This window comes from Capsicum annuum, chromosome 4, assembly GCF_002878395.1.
Source record: "Capsicum annuum cultivar UCD-10X-F1 chromosome 4, UCD10Xv1.1, whole genome shotgun sequence".
In the NCBI taxonomy this organism is placed as follows: domain Eukaryota; kingdom Viridiplantae; phylum Streptophyta; class Magnoliopsida; order Solanales; family Solanaceae; genus Capsicum; species Capsicum annuum.
The window spans coordinates 1,930,709-1,943,055 of NC_061114.1; the positions used below are offsets into that span (position 1 = coordinate 1,930,709).

At 35.7% G+C, this 12,347-nt stretch overlaps 1 protein-coding gene and 1 long non-coding RNA gene across 2 annotated transcripts; both read left to right on the forward strand.

Annotated features, from left to right (window-relative positions):
• On the forward strand, nucleotides 1–960 carry LOC124897585. Its single transcript, XR_007054347.1, has 2 exons — nucleotides 1–334; nucleotides 424–960. It is a non-coding gene; the product is annotated as an uncharacterized LOC124897585 (long non-coding RNA).
• Nucleotides 961–2,378: 1,418 nt separating this feature from the next.
• LOC124897697 (bone sialoprotein 2-like) lies at nucleotides 2,379–3,507 on the forward strand. The gene is made up of 3 exons (XM_047410918.1): nucleotides 2,379–2,626; nucleotides 2,731–2,945; nucleotides 3,251–3,507. The coding sequence occupies exons 1-3, from the start codon at nucleotides 2,379–2,381 to the stop codon at nucleotides 3,505–3,507; spliced, it is 720 nt and encodes a 239-aa protein (XP_047266874.1).
• The last annotated feature ends 8,840 nt before the right edge of the window (nucleotides 3,508–12,347 follow it).

Genomic DNA, 12,347 nt, shown 5'->3' on the forward strand with positions numbered 1-12,347 from the left:
CAACACTTCTCCTCTTCAATAATTTTTCTTTTCCTATTACTCCCCTAAACTAATTAAAATCGTAATTTTGATAACCTTAGTACCTACGTGGCACAACACGCTAAAGGGTCCACGTAGGCACACATGTGTGCCACGTATGTGCCATCTATTTTTTTCTATGAAAATGTATTATGAATCAGTTAGATAAAACTGTATCTACATCACCATTTTGAAATTAAATTTATTTTGTCTATTTTTTTTTAATTTCAAAAAATAAGATAATTATTAATTAATCAAAAAAATATGAATATGTTAGTAAAAAGGGTGTAACTATACAATTTCATAGACGGCAAAGGTACATTGACTCTATTTTTTTTAATAAAGATATATCTGCTCGACTCTTACTGAAATTTGGAAATAACTCATATTGTTTTTGTAAAGCAGAAGAGAAAAAGAAGATTACCAAGCAGATAATTGAAGCAATAGATGAGGGGAAAAAGGTGGTCAGATTCAAAGAATTTGAAGGAGATTTAGTGGATAAATATGATAACTGGAAGGCAACTCTTCATATCAAGCAAAAAGGTGAAATCAATTTGGTATGCTGGACAATGGAGTATGAAAGGCCAAATGAGAATGCTCCTGAACTAATAAATTTGCTGGACTTCCTTGTTGGTATGACCAAAGCTATTGATGATCACCATGTTAAGATGAATTAATGGAATTAAGCTAATGCTTGCTAGGTGTGCGCTTGAAATAAATACCTCATGTTGTGTTGGAAGGTGTGGAGGATGAAGATTACGGGTTAGAGGGTTAGAGGGTGGGAGGGTGTCGGTGACAGCAGGGGAGTGTTCTGTATTTGTATCTGAAGTTTCTCGTTCATAGTTGTCTATGGTTTGATCAGATTTATAGTTTTAGTATTATGTTGTGGCTAGCACTGTTAGTTTATTCTGCAAATGGTACAAGTTTATATGCATTCATGTATTGTGTCTATTATATTGTTATTGATTCTAAGATGGGGTCTATCGAAAACAGTCTCTCTACTTCACCTGAGGTAGTGGTATGAACTGCGTACACTCTATCCTCCCCAGACCCCACTAGGTGGGAATATACGGGGTATGTTGTTGTTGGATGTTTAAGTTCTTTTTTGGTTTTTACTTTAGGGATTGATGTTCGTTGTGTCTTCCCATGTAAACCATAAGTTATCAGCAATCTTGGGAAAAATTGGCAAGACTACCCACTTCCAAAACTATTTTTCCATTTACCCACTAAAATTATTTTTGATTTATTTTTTAGGGTTAGGGTATAAAAACTTAGAAAAAGATAAAAAAAAGTGGGGCCCATAGGTGGACCAAGGGACCCTTTCATCATTTTTAGAACTTTACAAATTTAATATACTACACTAACACCCTACACTTATTCCAATATCCAAAAGAAAACCCCTCTCTCTCTCTCATTTCTTCAATTCTCTCAACACCCTCTTAAGAAACCTTTATCCCAAAATTGCCCTTTTCGTTTCTTCTTCTTCTCCAGCAGCTAAGGGGTCGTTATTGCATCGTAAGGTTAGTTAAAATCAAGTTGCGATCATTTCTAGATCCATTTAAACGAGTTTCTTTGCTAATTGATTCGTAGTGATGTAGGAAATTTAATTTTTTTTTCAAATTTAGTTGATTAAGGAGTTTTGGTTTAGTTCCAGTTTTGTTTAGCAAAAAAGTGTTGAATAGTGGGATAATCATTATTTGAAGAGTTATTTTGGCATTTTGATTCGAACAGCGATTTGTTTCTGTTCGTAAACCCGTGGTCTATGAAATCAGAATGCCCTAGATTGAAATTAATTTTTTGGCGTATGAAATTCTTTTAAAATATAGTTGCTGAAATAGTGGAAATTGAAAGATTAATAGCTAATTAGTTTGATTAGGTGCACTAGTATGATTTTTAGAAATTGTTGTGTTTTGATACTGCATGATGGATTTTGATTCAGTTATTGAAGTGTGTAGTGAAATGTTTAAAGGTGGAAGAGTTATTTTGGCATTTTGATTCGAACAGTGACCTGTTTCTATCCGTAGACCCGTGGTCTATGAAATCGACCTGTGGTCTATGAAATGAGAATGCCCTAGATTGAAATTAATTTTTAGACATATGAAATTCATTTAAAATATGATGGCTGAAATAGTGAAAATTAAAAGATTAATAGCTAATTAGTTTGATTAGGTGCACTAGTTTGATTTTGATATTGCATATTGGATTTTGGTGGGGTATTTCTTAATTTTTTGGGGGGAGGTGGGTGTGTGTGTGTGTGGGGGGGGGGGTTCATTTGAGCATTGAGTTATTTTTGTTGATAGACTTGTGGTCTATGAACTGAAAATGGGATATTTGTTTTGCAGGTGTAGATTGTGTTGAAAATGGGTAAAAAATACATCCTTTCTAAACGCAAAGCCAGTACCGCTTCTGATACTGCTGGTAGCAATAGAGAAAGAAAAGCTGAGGTAGTTGGAAATGTCTCAAAAAGGAAGAAAAATAAAGAGTCGGTGTCCGTATTTGATTTGGAGTTAAAGGAGATAAGAGACTACGTCGATTTCAGTGAAGATGTTGCCAAGCATAGTGCTAGTGGTGACAGTGAAGAGAGCGAAGATGGTGGAAGAAGGATTACGTGATTCCCTTTGATCCATATACGGATGAGGTGAAGAATAACGTCCTCGATGGCTTAAAGAAAGAGTAAGAAGGGGTAACTATACTTATTTCAAATGAGGACAGTGATGATAACGGGGATTTGGGCGGTAACTCCGTTGAAGTACACATTGGTGATGATGATATTCCGAGTACCTCCAAAGATACAGCGGGGGCCTTATTCCCCGGGGATCTTCATAAGCATGTTGCTGCGCTCGAGGAAGCGGTGTTGGATATTGTTGCCTATATTAGAGAGAAAAGACTGAAGAAAAAGGAACAAGATGAGCGACAGCACGAGCAAGGTAACTTCATTCAATCAATAATTGATGTTGTTAATAAATTTTTAGCTTTAAAAATTAGCAAAACTTTGTAATATGATGAGACAGTGAATATGGACCTTCGTGAATCGGAGAGGAATGAAGAAGGAGAAAAAAGGAGCAAAATGGATGAGTTGGCCTCTGTTGTGGTAGGAGAGGAAAAAGAAGAAGAAAAGAAGGATGATAAAGAAGAAGATATGTGACAAGAAGAAAGTCCAAAAGAAGCAGCTGCATCAGAAGCAGAAAAAGAAGCTGAAAAACAAGCAGCAGTAGATGTTGAGAAAAAACAGAAGAAGAAGGTGAAGAAGCACCAATTGAAGAAAGTCCAAAAGAAGCAGCTTCAGAAGCAGAAGAAGAACTTGAAAAAGAAACAGCAGCAGATGTTGAGATAAAAGGAGAAGAAGGTGAAGAAGCACCAGCCGAAGAAGTACTAGTTGCTGCTGATGCTAAAATAACAGGAGAAGAAGCGATCTTGAAGAAGCAGCCGAAGCTGCTGAGAAAAAAGGAGCTGAAGTTGACCAAAATGATTTGGTCATGGATATCGTAGGTGAAATCAATAGTAACATTTGTGTTGATGAGGAAGACAGGGAAAAAGACATTTGAATGCTTATATTGTTAATGTGTTGTTAATATCCTAAGTATGCGTAGACCACGTTGATCGATGTGCACTGCCATAAACCGTCACTTGGATGTAGTTAAAAATGTATAAATAAATTAAAAATAAATGTAGTGCTGATTTCTACACATATGAGTGAGTGTAAACAAGACACACAATCATATTAGAGCTTGTACAATGTGAATTAAGGAGTGTGTGGATTAGTAGTGATTGAATGTTCAATATGCTAAGAGTAGTTTTTGTCAAAGCACAAGTATGTATTAAGGATATATATTGTATTGAGGATGATGATTGTTCAACCACTATCCATTCCACACACTATTTTGATTTAGGGGTGGTGATGGAAGGAGTATGTGGAATGTGTAGTCATCAAATACAATGTATATCCTTAATACATACTTGTGCTTTGAGAATTATTGCTCTTAGCACATTGAACATTCAACCACTACCCATCCACACACTCCTTAATTCACTTTGTACAAGCTCTAATATGATTGTGTGTATTGTTTACACTCACTCACATGTGTAGAAATCAACACTACATTTATTTTTAATTTATTTATTCATTTTTTTAACTACATCCAAGTGACAGTCTATGGCAATGCACATTGATCAACATGGTCTACGCATACTTAGTATATCAATCGATGCACATCTAAAGGTGTAAGTCTACGGTCAACTAGTTTAATTGATGGCTGACATAAACCATCATCTACTACGGTCTATTAAGTGTTACCACCAGTCTATAGACCATACTAATCGATGAACCCTCAACATTATCTATTTATTTTAATTATTTTGTTCCACCGACCCTAAAATATATTATTATCTATTTAAATCATTTTTAATTTAATTATTTTATTCCACCAGCCCCAAAATATGTAATTGTCTGTTTAAATTATTTTTATTTTAATTATTTTGTTCCATCAGTCCCAAAATATGTTATTGTCTGTTTAAATCATTTTTAATTTGATTATTTTGTTCCACCAGTCCCAAAATATGTTATTGTCTGTTTAAATCATTTTTTATTTAATTATTTGGTTCCACCAGTCCCAAAATATGTTATTATCCGTTTTAATTTAACCAGTGACTCATCGAATCACATTACCTACAATCGACTACCATATAAGGTCGATGAGTGATGGGGTATATGATTCATGATAGACTATATATCACTTTTTACAAAAACTTGAAATTAATAAAGTCAAACTATTGTACTGTTAATTGAACGAGACATACATATTTGGAATTCGTGTTTGTACAGAAGAATAACCACCACAAGAAAGAAAAACGAATCATAACAAATGTGGTAAATATAATGTTCAAACTGAAATTGTTCATTAAAGTGAAACTGAAACTTACATTAAACTTGTTCATTGTATTACTTGATAAAATTTACAGCAAAAGGGGGAAAATGGAAGAAACTTTCTTCTAACAAATTCCTACTAAGAAAGCTTCTTCAACAATAAAAAAATCAACAAAAACTTAACAACATAAACAAAAAAATTAGTAAAATAAATTATGGGGATGATGGGGGGGGGGGGTGATGTAGTCATTACCGTCCATTCCCAGATGCTCCAGAATTGCTCGGAGGAAACGAGCAATTCGTCGGAGTTCACGCTCCAAGTAACTGAGGTCTTCTCCCAGGCCATAGAATAGATGGTCAAAATCATTTCAAAGTAGAAGCAAATCGTAGTGACGAGGGGAACCACGTCTAATTGGGAGAAGGGCAATTCTGCGACCAGAAGGGCAATTCTGCGACCAGGCATGATTTCTGATGCTGATGTTTTGGGTTTAGGGACAAGTGAAGGGTTACGTAGAAATAGGGCCTGTACTTATAGACCTATAGATGATGTCCTTTTATATATCCAACCAATGGTCAGTCGATGCGTGTAGGAATAAAAAATGTTTGGTTTGCGTATACCAGCGATTTTTCTTGAGAACAGACATGTTTGCAGCTTTTAATTAATTAAGAACAGGAAATAATGATTCAATGTATCTATTAGAAAGATATGGCGGTATAAATACCTACATACCGTGTTTGATGATTAATCATATAACAAATATATATTATTTAATAGATTGAGTTAAGGGTATACCATAGAATGTATGTAGTCTATCGTAGACAAAGCTTTAAGTCGATAACAATTGAACGTTAAATTCTACCGAAATGCACATTTATACCCCAAAACAACAGCTTTACAACTGAAGCAAAATAAAGTCTCTCTATGATTTGTTGTCCATGCTACACGTGGTTCTTTTGTGCCCAGATTTCTTAAATATTGAACACCTATTCCTCCTTTTGGACTTGAACATCTCACCGATGCCCTTAGTGCGTTTGACTTTCTTCCTTCCGAGTTTGGAATCGTAGGGGGTGTAGAAATTTTTGTGTCTAGCAATTCCTATAGCACATTCCATTCGGCCTCTGGAGGGACAACGTTAATTGCTTCTGAGTATGCGAGGAGGTAACTTGCAGCTTTATAAATTGGTGAAGAGTACTCGTAGATGGAATTTTCATAACCTACACCATCGCCATACTTTTCTCGCAAAGCTGCCATCGCATATTCACACGGCATTTTCACCAAGTCAAATTTTTGATAAGAACAACTCCTCTCCAAGAGATTGACCTTAGCAGTAATACCATTGTCGAATACCGTGTACTGGTCGAGAAGCCCGTTTGGATTAGTCACATACAAGGAATCTCTCATACTCTTGTTATCCCTTGGGATCTTTTCTGCGCAAGGAACAAATATGTTCTCTTTACCATCGACATAGGCATACCTCTCCCTAAACTTTTTACCAAATTTTTTAGCAATTGAATTGAATATGTATGACACGGGGTACTCCCATTCATCCATCAAAATCGAGTTGAGCGACTCGGAGATGTTTGTGGTCATCACATCGTACCTATTCCCCAGGAAGTGTGCTCTACTCAATTTTTCAAAACCAAGCACATTTTCAAGAACATGTGCTGCCTCTGGGCAATTATACTTTAATTCCTCAAAATTCTCGCTAAACTCATCAAAGGAATATGCCTTTGCCGCGGCGTAGAATAGGTAAAGATGTTCTCCACAGTGTTCATTTACATGGAGTTTTTCAGTGAGGTGCCTCATGCAAAGTTCGTGATGCGCACGACTGTATACTCGGGAGAAGGAATTGGCGATGCTAATGTGCCTGTCGGAGATGACACATAGGTTTGGTTCATCTTCTACGATAGACTTCAACTTCTGGAAGAAGAAGGTCCAAGAAGCATCGTTCTTTTTATCGACGACACAAAAGGCAATTGGAAAGATGTATTTTTGGTGTCCTATGCAACTGCACTCCCCCGTACTTTCCATACAAATGTTTGCCATTGACGGCAATTACCTTTCTCATATAGGCATATCCCCATATGCAAGCTCCAAATGCTAAGAAGTAGTAAACAAATGATCCATCAATCTAGTTTACCATGATAGAGTAGGAAGACCCTGGATTCAACAACTCTATCATATTGGAAAAAATCGACAAGCAAGTATATCCGTACTCCATTGTCCCACGAATGATGTTCTTCGCAATTACACTTCCTTTCTAACACATCCAGTAGCTTGCGTGGCAATGCAACTCCTTTAACACAATCCTTTGAATTTCAATTATGCTTGGACCCTTACCATCCAAAAAATGATTTACGCATAGTGAAGCAATCAATTTGGATGATATTTTCTTGTGCTTATGGGTGGCGTGTTCAACACCGCATGTGTGCTCCCCGACATACTTGTATATGTGAAATCTATCTGAGGTTTCGTACTTCCTTGCCCGAAACAACCAGCCACAACCAGGAGATACACATTTAACCTTCAGCAATTTGGTACAGTTCTTCTCCATACTATAATCAAAATACTGCCTCACTGCTGCTCTGTCCTGCCTCACCGCTGCTCCGTCTAGTAGTATTTTGAGTTGTTTTTTGTCGGTAAATGTTTGATCATGATAGAAATTGATTCCGTCGGAGAAGGAATGCACTGGTTGGGATCCCGTTCCACAGTCTTCTTTAGCATCTTGTGAGTCTGATGAAATGCCTTCCATATACACACAATCATTTTCCATATTGATGGGATGACCGTCATCTCTCTCGTAATCATTCAAATTGTCGTCGATTGTCGGGCAGCGAGGTGGGGACAGTGATGAATTCATCGGTCCTTTGAAGGAACTGTCAACTACACTTATCCTTAAAACAGGCCTAAAGCCATCTGCATCAACATCCATCATGTATAGGGACACACGTGCATCATTATTTATGATCGTAGGATTCACCTTTTCCCTCGAATGCATTAGATAACTAATCACCACGTTGATTGACGCACAATCTAGATCCCCGCTCTACTTTACGCTTGTAACCAATTCGTCGTATGAACTGTTGCGACAAATAGCAATGGGCAGTGTCACCTTGGTAAAAGATCTCCATTTCCAACCTCTGGGAGTATTCACCCATTCTCCTATGAAATCACCTACAACCAGAAAAAATTCTGCAATAGACATCCTAGAATTAACCTTTGGTCGATGGTAGATTAAGCTTAGGGTCTATATCGGGATGTATGCACGGTCGATGAATGACGATAACGGGCCAATGACTGTGTAGATATCCGTACAGAAACTTGAAAATGCAAATATTTCTTCTAATCAATGGTCGTTGAGTTTATGGAATAGAGAAATGAACTTAGAGTCGCCTCAGTTATTGTAATGTACTTCTAAAGAGTTTTTAACTGATGTGACTGATTTAAAGCTTTTTAACAATGGTGGAAAGTGTGTTTGAGAAGATAACAATCTAATGGGGTAAAATGGATGCAATGGACGAGCTTATGAGATTTGTGAACTGATTTAAAGCTGATTGCCGAAAAATAACGCCGGAAAGGACGCCGGAATCAGAGCTTTTTTTGAAGGGAAAGAACCACCTTCTATTTTTAGCCTTTGGATTTATTTTTGTATATTTTTGGAAACCTAGATATTTTATAATGATGGATGATGGAGTGGGTTGAAGTATATTATTAAAAACTTGGGGATGAATTTGTTAAGTTGGAAATATATTATGTTAAAGTGTAGTATTAAAAACATTGTGGGTGACTTTGTTGAGTTGGATAAATTTGTGGTAATGTGGATTAAAAAGGATACTTGGCAAATTTTTCACAACTTTTTAATAAACCACAAAATAGTTTTCAAAAGAGCCTTTTTGGCCAACTTGCCCAGCTATCTTTGTGTTGTGTAATAAGACATGTGTATGAAGTTTATATGTTGCTCCTCGCAGCCTCCTAATTTATATGTGATATTTCACGAAAAAAAAAAAAGAACAAGCAATTTTCTAATTTATATGGAAAAAACTGTAGCTCACACCTTACATTATAAATCTTTGGCCTAAAAACAATAATCCATCTCCAATAAGAAAAGGATTTGTGCAACTTCGGGTGTGGTTGGGTTGATTTGAGGGGAGACTTCCAAAGCGGAGGTCGCAGTATCGAACTCTCCTAATGCCTTCTCAATATAGCTCGTCGCACGGGATTTACCTAGTGCGGTTTACATTTACTGTTTGGTTTACAAGCGATTGCACAGGAGAGGTTTACCCAGTGCACACAGAGTGCTCACCCGAAGGGCAGAGGCCGTGGCAGAGATTATAGCACATGCGCGTTCTTCTGGGGTTAAAAAAAAAAGGATTTGTTGTAGGCAAATAATAATGGGTTCACTATTTTTTTTTAAAACCATGGTATCCGGGCTAGCTTACGCACACTTCGATCAAATCCACGGGATATCTATCACCTCTCACTAACAACAGGTACCAGGTAACTCTGTCGAACAAGGCTAGAACAGATTGAAAGAAATCACCTAGTATTTATCTCTGTTGAAAATTGAATCTAACTGCATACGCTAGTGTATGCGGTCATGCAAGTAATAAAGTGGTCTTTCGAGTCGATTATCAATCCATTGGGACTTGACATATAGCAAGAAATCCAATTTTGGTATTACCATTTAAGTTAAGCAACTGCGATGTATAGCGAAAGCTACACAATCTCATTGGTTAAGTTGTTTATCTTGATTGTAGATTCATGGTATTTATATCATGATTATAGTGTTCCGAGCCTCTAATCGTCTATCTAAATTAGCCTCACAACTACATCATTGAGCGAGGATGTGGAAACTAATTCAAATGCATTTATATTTCAGCCTGTATTTAACCAAATGAGGCAACTTAGGTATATTCCTTGCCTAACCGCAAATCTTATCATTAATTCATATAAATACAAAAATCAATTCCTTATGTTCCATTATCTAATATAATGTTACTCCTTCCGGTCTCAAAAAAGAAATTTAAATACATTCTAAAGGTTGTGAATAAATAGAATAGCGAGTACAAGAACATAAGAACCACCAAACATGATGATTAACATTAACCAACTTGAATGTAGGCAAAGAAATTATGTTCATAGTGTCAACCCTAGAAAAAGGGTTTTTAGCCACTCATAATGTACTTTACAATCACGAAATTAATATAGTTCATACAAGAATTAAGTAATGAAAAGATCTACTTTACAATTACAAAATTAATATAGTTCATACAAGAATTATGCTGCTAACAAGGCAGCCCACTATTTGATGACCAAACTCGTTCCAACTTTATTTCTTCTATTCCTTGCCTCTGTGGCACATTCAAATCGGGTAAGCTACTGTTTTGGGGGTCCAAACTCTTTCAAACATGACCTCTAATTTTGATTCATGACTTTATTAATCATCGCTTTTATTGCCTCACATCTCAATCTTGATGAGTGTTTGGCTTCAATCCTCACATTCTCCAGCTTGAAGGGCTTCATTTGTGCACCTCTAAATCCAATGTGCACATCAAGATTGGTCTTTGTTTCTTCACCCATTGTGGCTCATTTATGGTTTGATTTATCATCTAAAGTAGTTCCAATGGACTCTTACCATAACTCATCACAAGCGTTAGACCATGCAATACACCAAATTTGTCACAACTACATAAGAACAAGTACCATATAGGCCGATTTAACTAGTTATCTTGTCAAACCTTTGGTTGTCTATTTTAATTCTTGTATTGATTCAACTTAACTATAAACCTCCTAAACATGAGGCTTAGCACATAATTATATGAATATTCACTTTATATTCCACTAACTACGTCAGGTTATCCTCAAAACTAAGCTAAACACAAATAAATAATGACACTTGGGTGTATAAACACGCCTAAGATCACCACCCCAAATTTAAAACCCTGTACGTCTTCGAACAACTCTTTACACTAAACACAATCAAGGAAGACTCTAACATCACTACTTGAACTAAGACACTTAATCGAAAACTACAATGACTACATGAATAGAAAGTTCTACATTAGGCATGTCATCATGGGCAGATCTATGTGTATGGGTGAGGGTGCCACGACATCCGATAACCTCGACTGAAACTTTGTATATATATATATATATATATATATATATATGTATATACACAGAAGAAATGAGATATAGATTAAGCTTGCCACCCTTAAGATCAAGCAGTTTGATAGCGCCAGTGGCAAACGGAGTTCCCTGCCACCCAGCTGATACGAGTTTGAATCCCTCCTGGTGCACGTTGTTGTAGTTTTTTATGTTTTTCCTTGCTTAGGAAGGGCTTGAGCTCTCTTTCTTCACTCATTCACTATTTCGCCTCTTTCATTGCTTTTTCTTTTTTAGTTCTATTCTATACTAATCCAAATTATTGTGTTAATTAATTCTTAATTTTTTAACTTTCTCTTTTGTTAATTACTATTAATCTTTTGTTACGAGTACTAAGTGTATCCCATATCAATGAACAAATAAAAATATATATAAATAGTAAATTGTTTTAAAAATTTAAGTTTTTAAAAATGATTTATTATCATGCTAAAGGTTTTTTTAAATGTAAAAATCTGTTTAATCTTTCATCAAAGTTCACGCTAAGTGAAGATAACTATATTGAAACTATAATTTTTACTCCTTCTCAATTATATATCTGTAACAACATATAAAGATAATGGAATATGAATATGTTGAAGTAACCATATTAGATGGTTTATACAAAGTTCGATTTTTTAACATTATTTTTTTTCTTTGTCTTAGAGTTAATTAATTTCTCTTAATCGTAAAAAGAAGTTGGGCTAATTAGGTATCTTGAATCTCAGATATCTTGAAAGAGAATATAACTAAATATCCATATTCGATTAATTTGTATAAAAAAATAAAAAAAGATAAATAATTCGAAATGTAACTCAAAATTTTAAAAAATCGACCCGTTTATTTTAGTGGACAATTTGGCACCCCAAACTTAGGAATCCTGGATCCGCCTCTGCATGTCATATTACAATAGCAAAACTCATGAATACTCCTAAAGACTTCCTGGCCTCAAGAACTGAATCTACCCAGTTGTCAAACTCATGCACATTAATTATCAAAGAGATCATATAAGTCGCCTATATATCATCAAACATGCGCTCTCACCATAAGAGAGTTACCCTAATCCACTCACAAATATGCAGTTTATCACAAGAATGGGTGTAAGAATCAATTTCCGCTCACTCTCACAAATACTTTACATGTCACATAAGATGAACCATAATCTTGCCATTAGTGTATTAGTGCTTCACTAATATCATAATATCAAAGATTAAGATCACATAATACATTAAGGGGTCATTTAGTTTGAAAACAAGTTATATCGGGATTAGTTATGTTGGGATAAGTTATGATGGGATAAGTTATACTAGGATTAGTTATGCT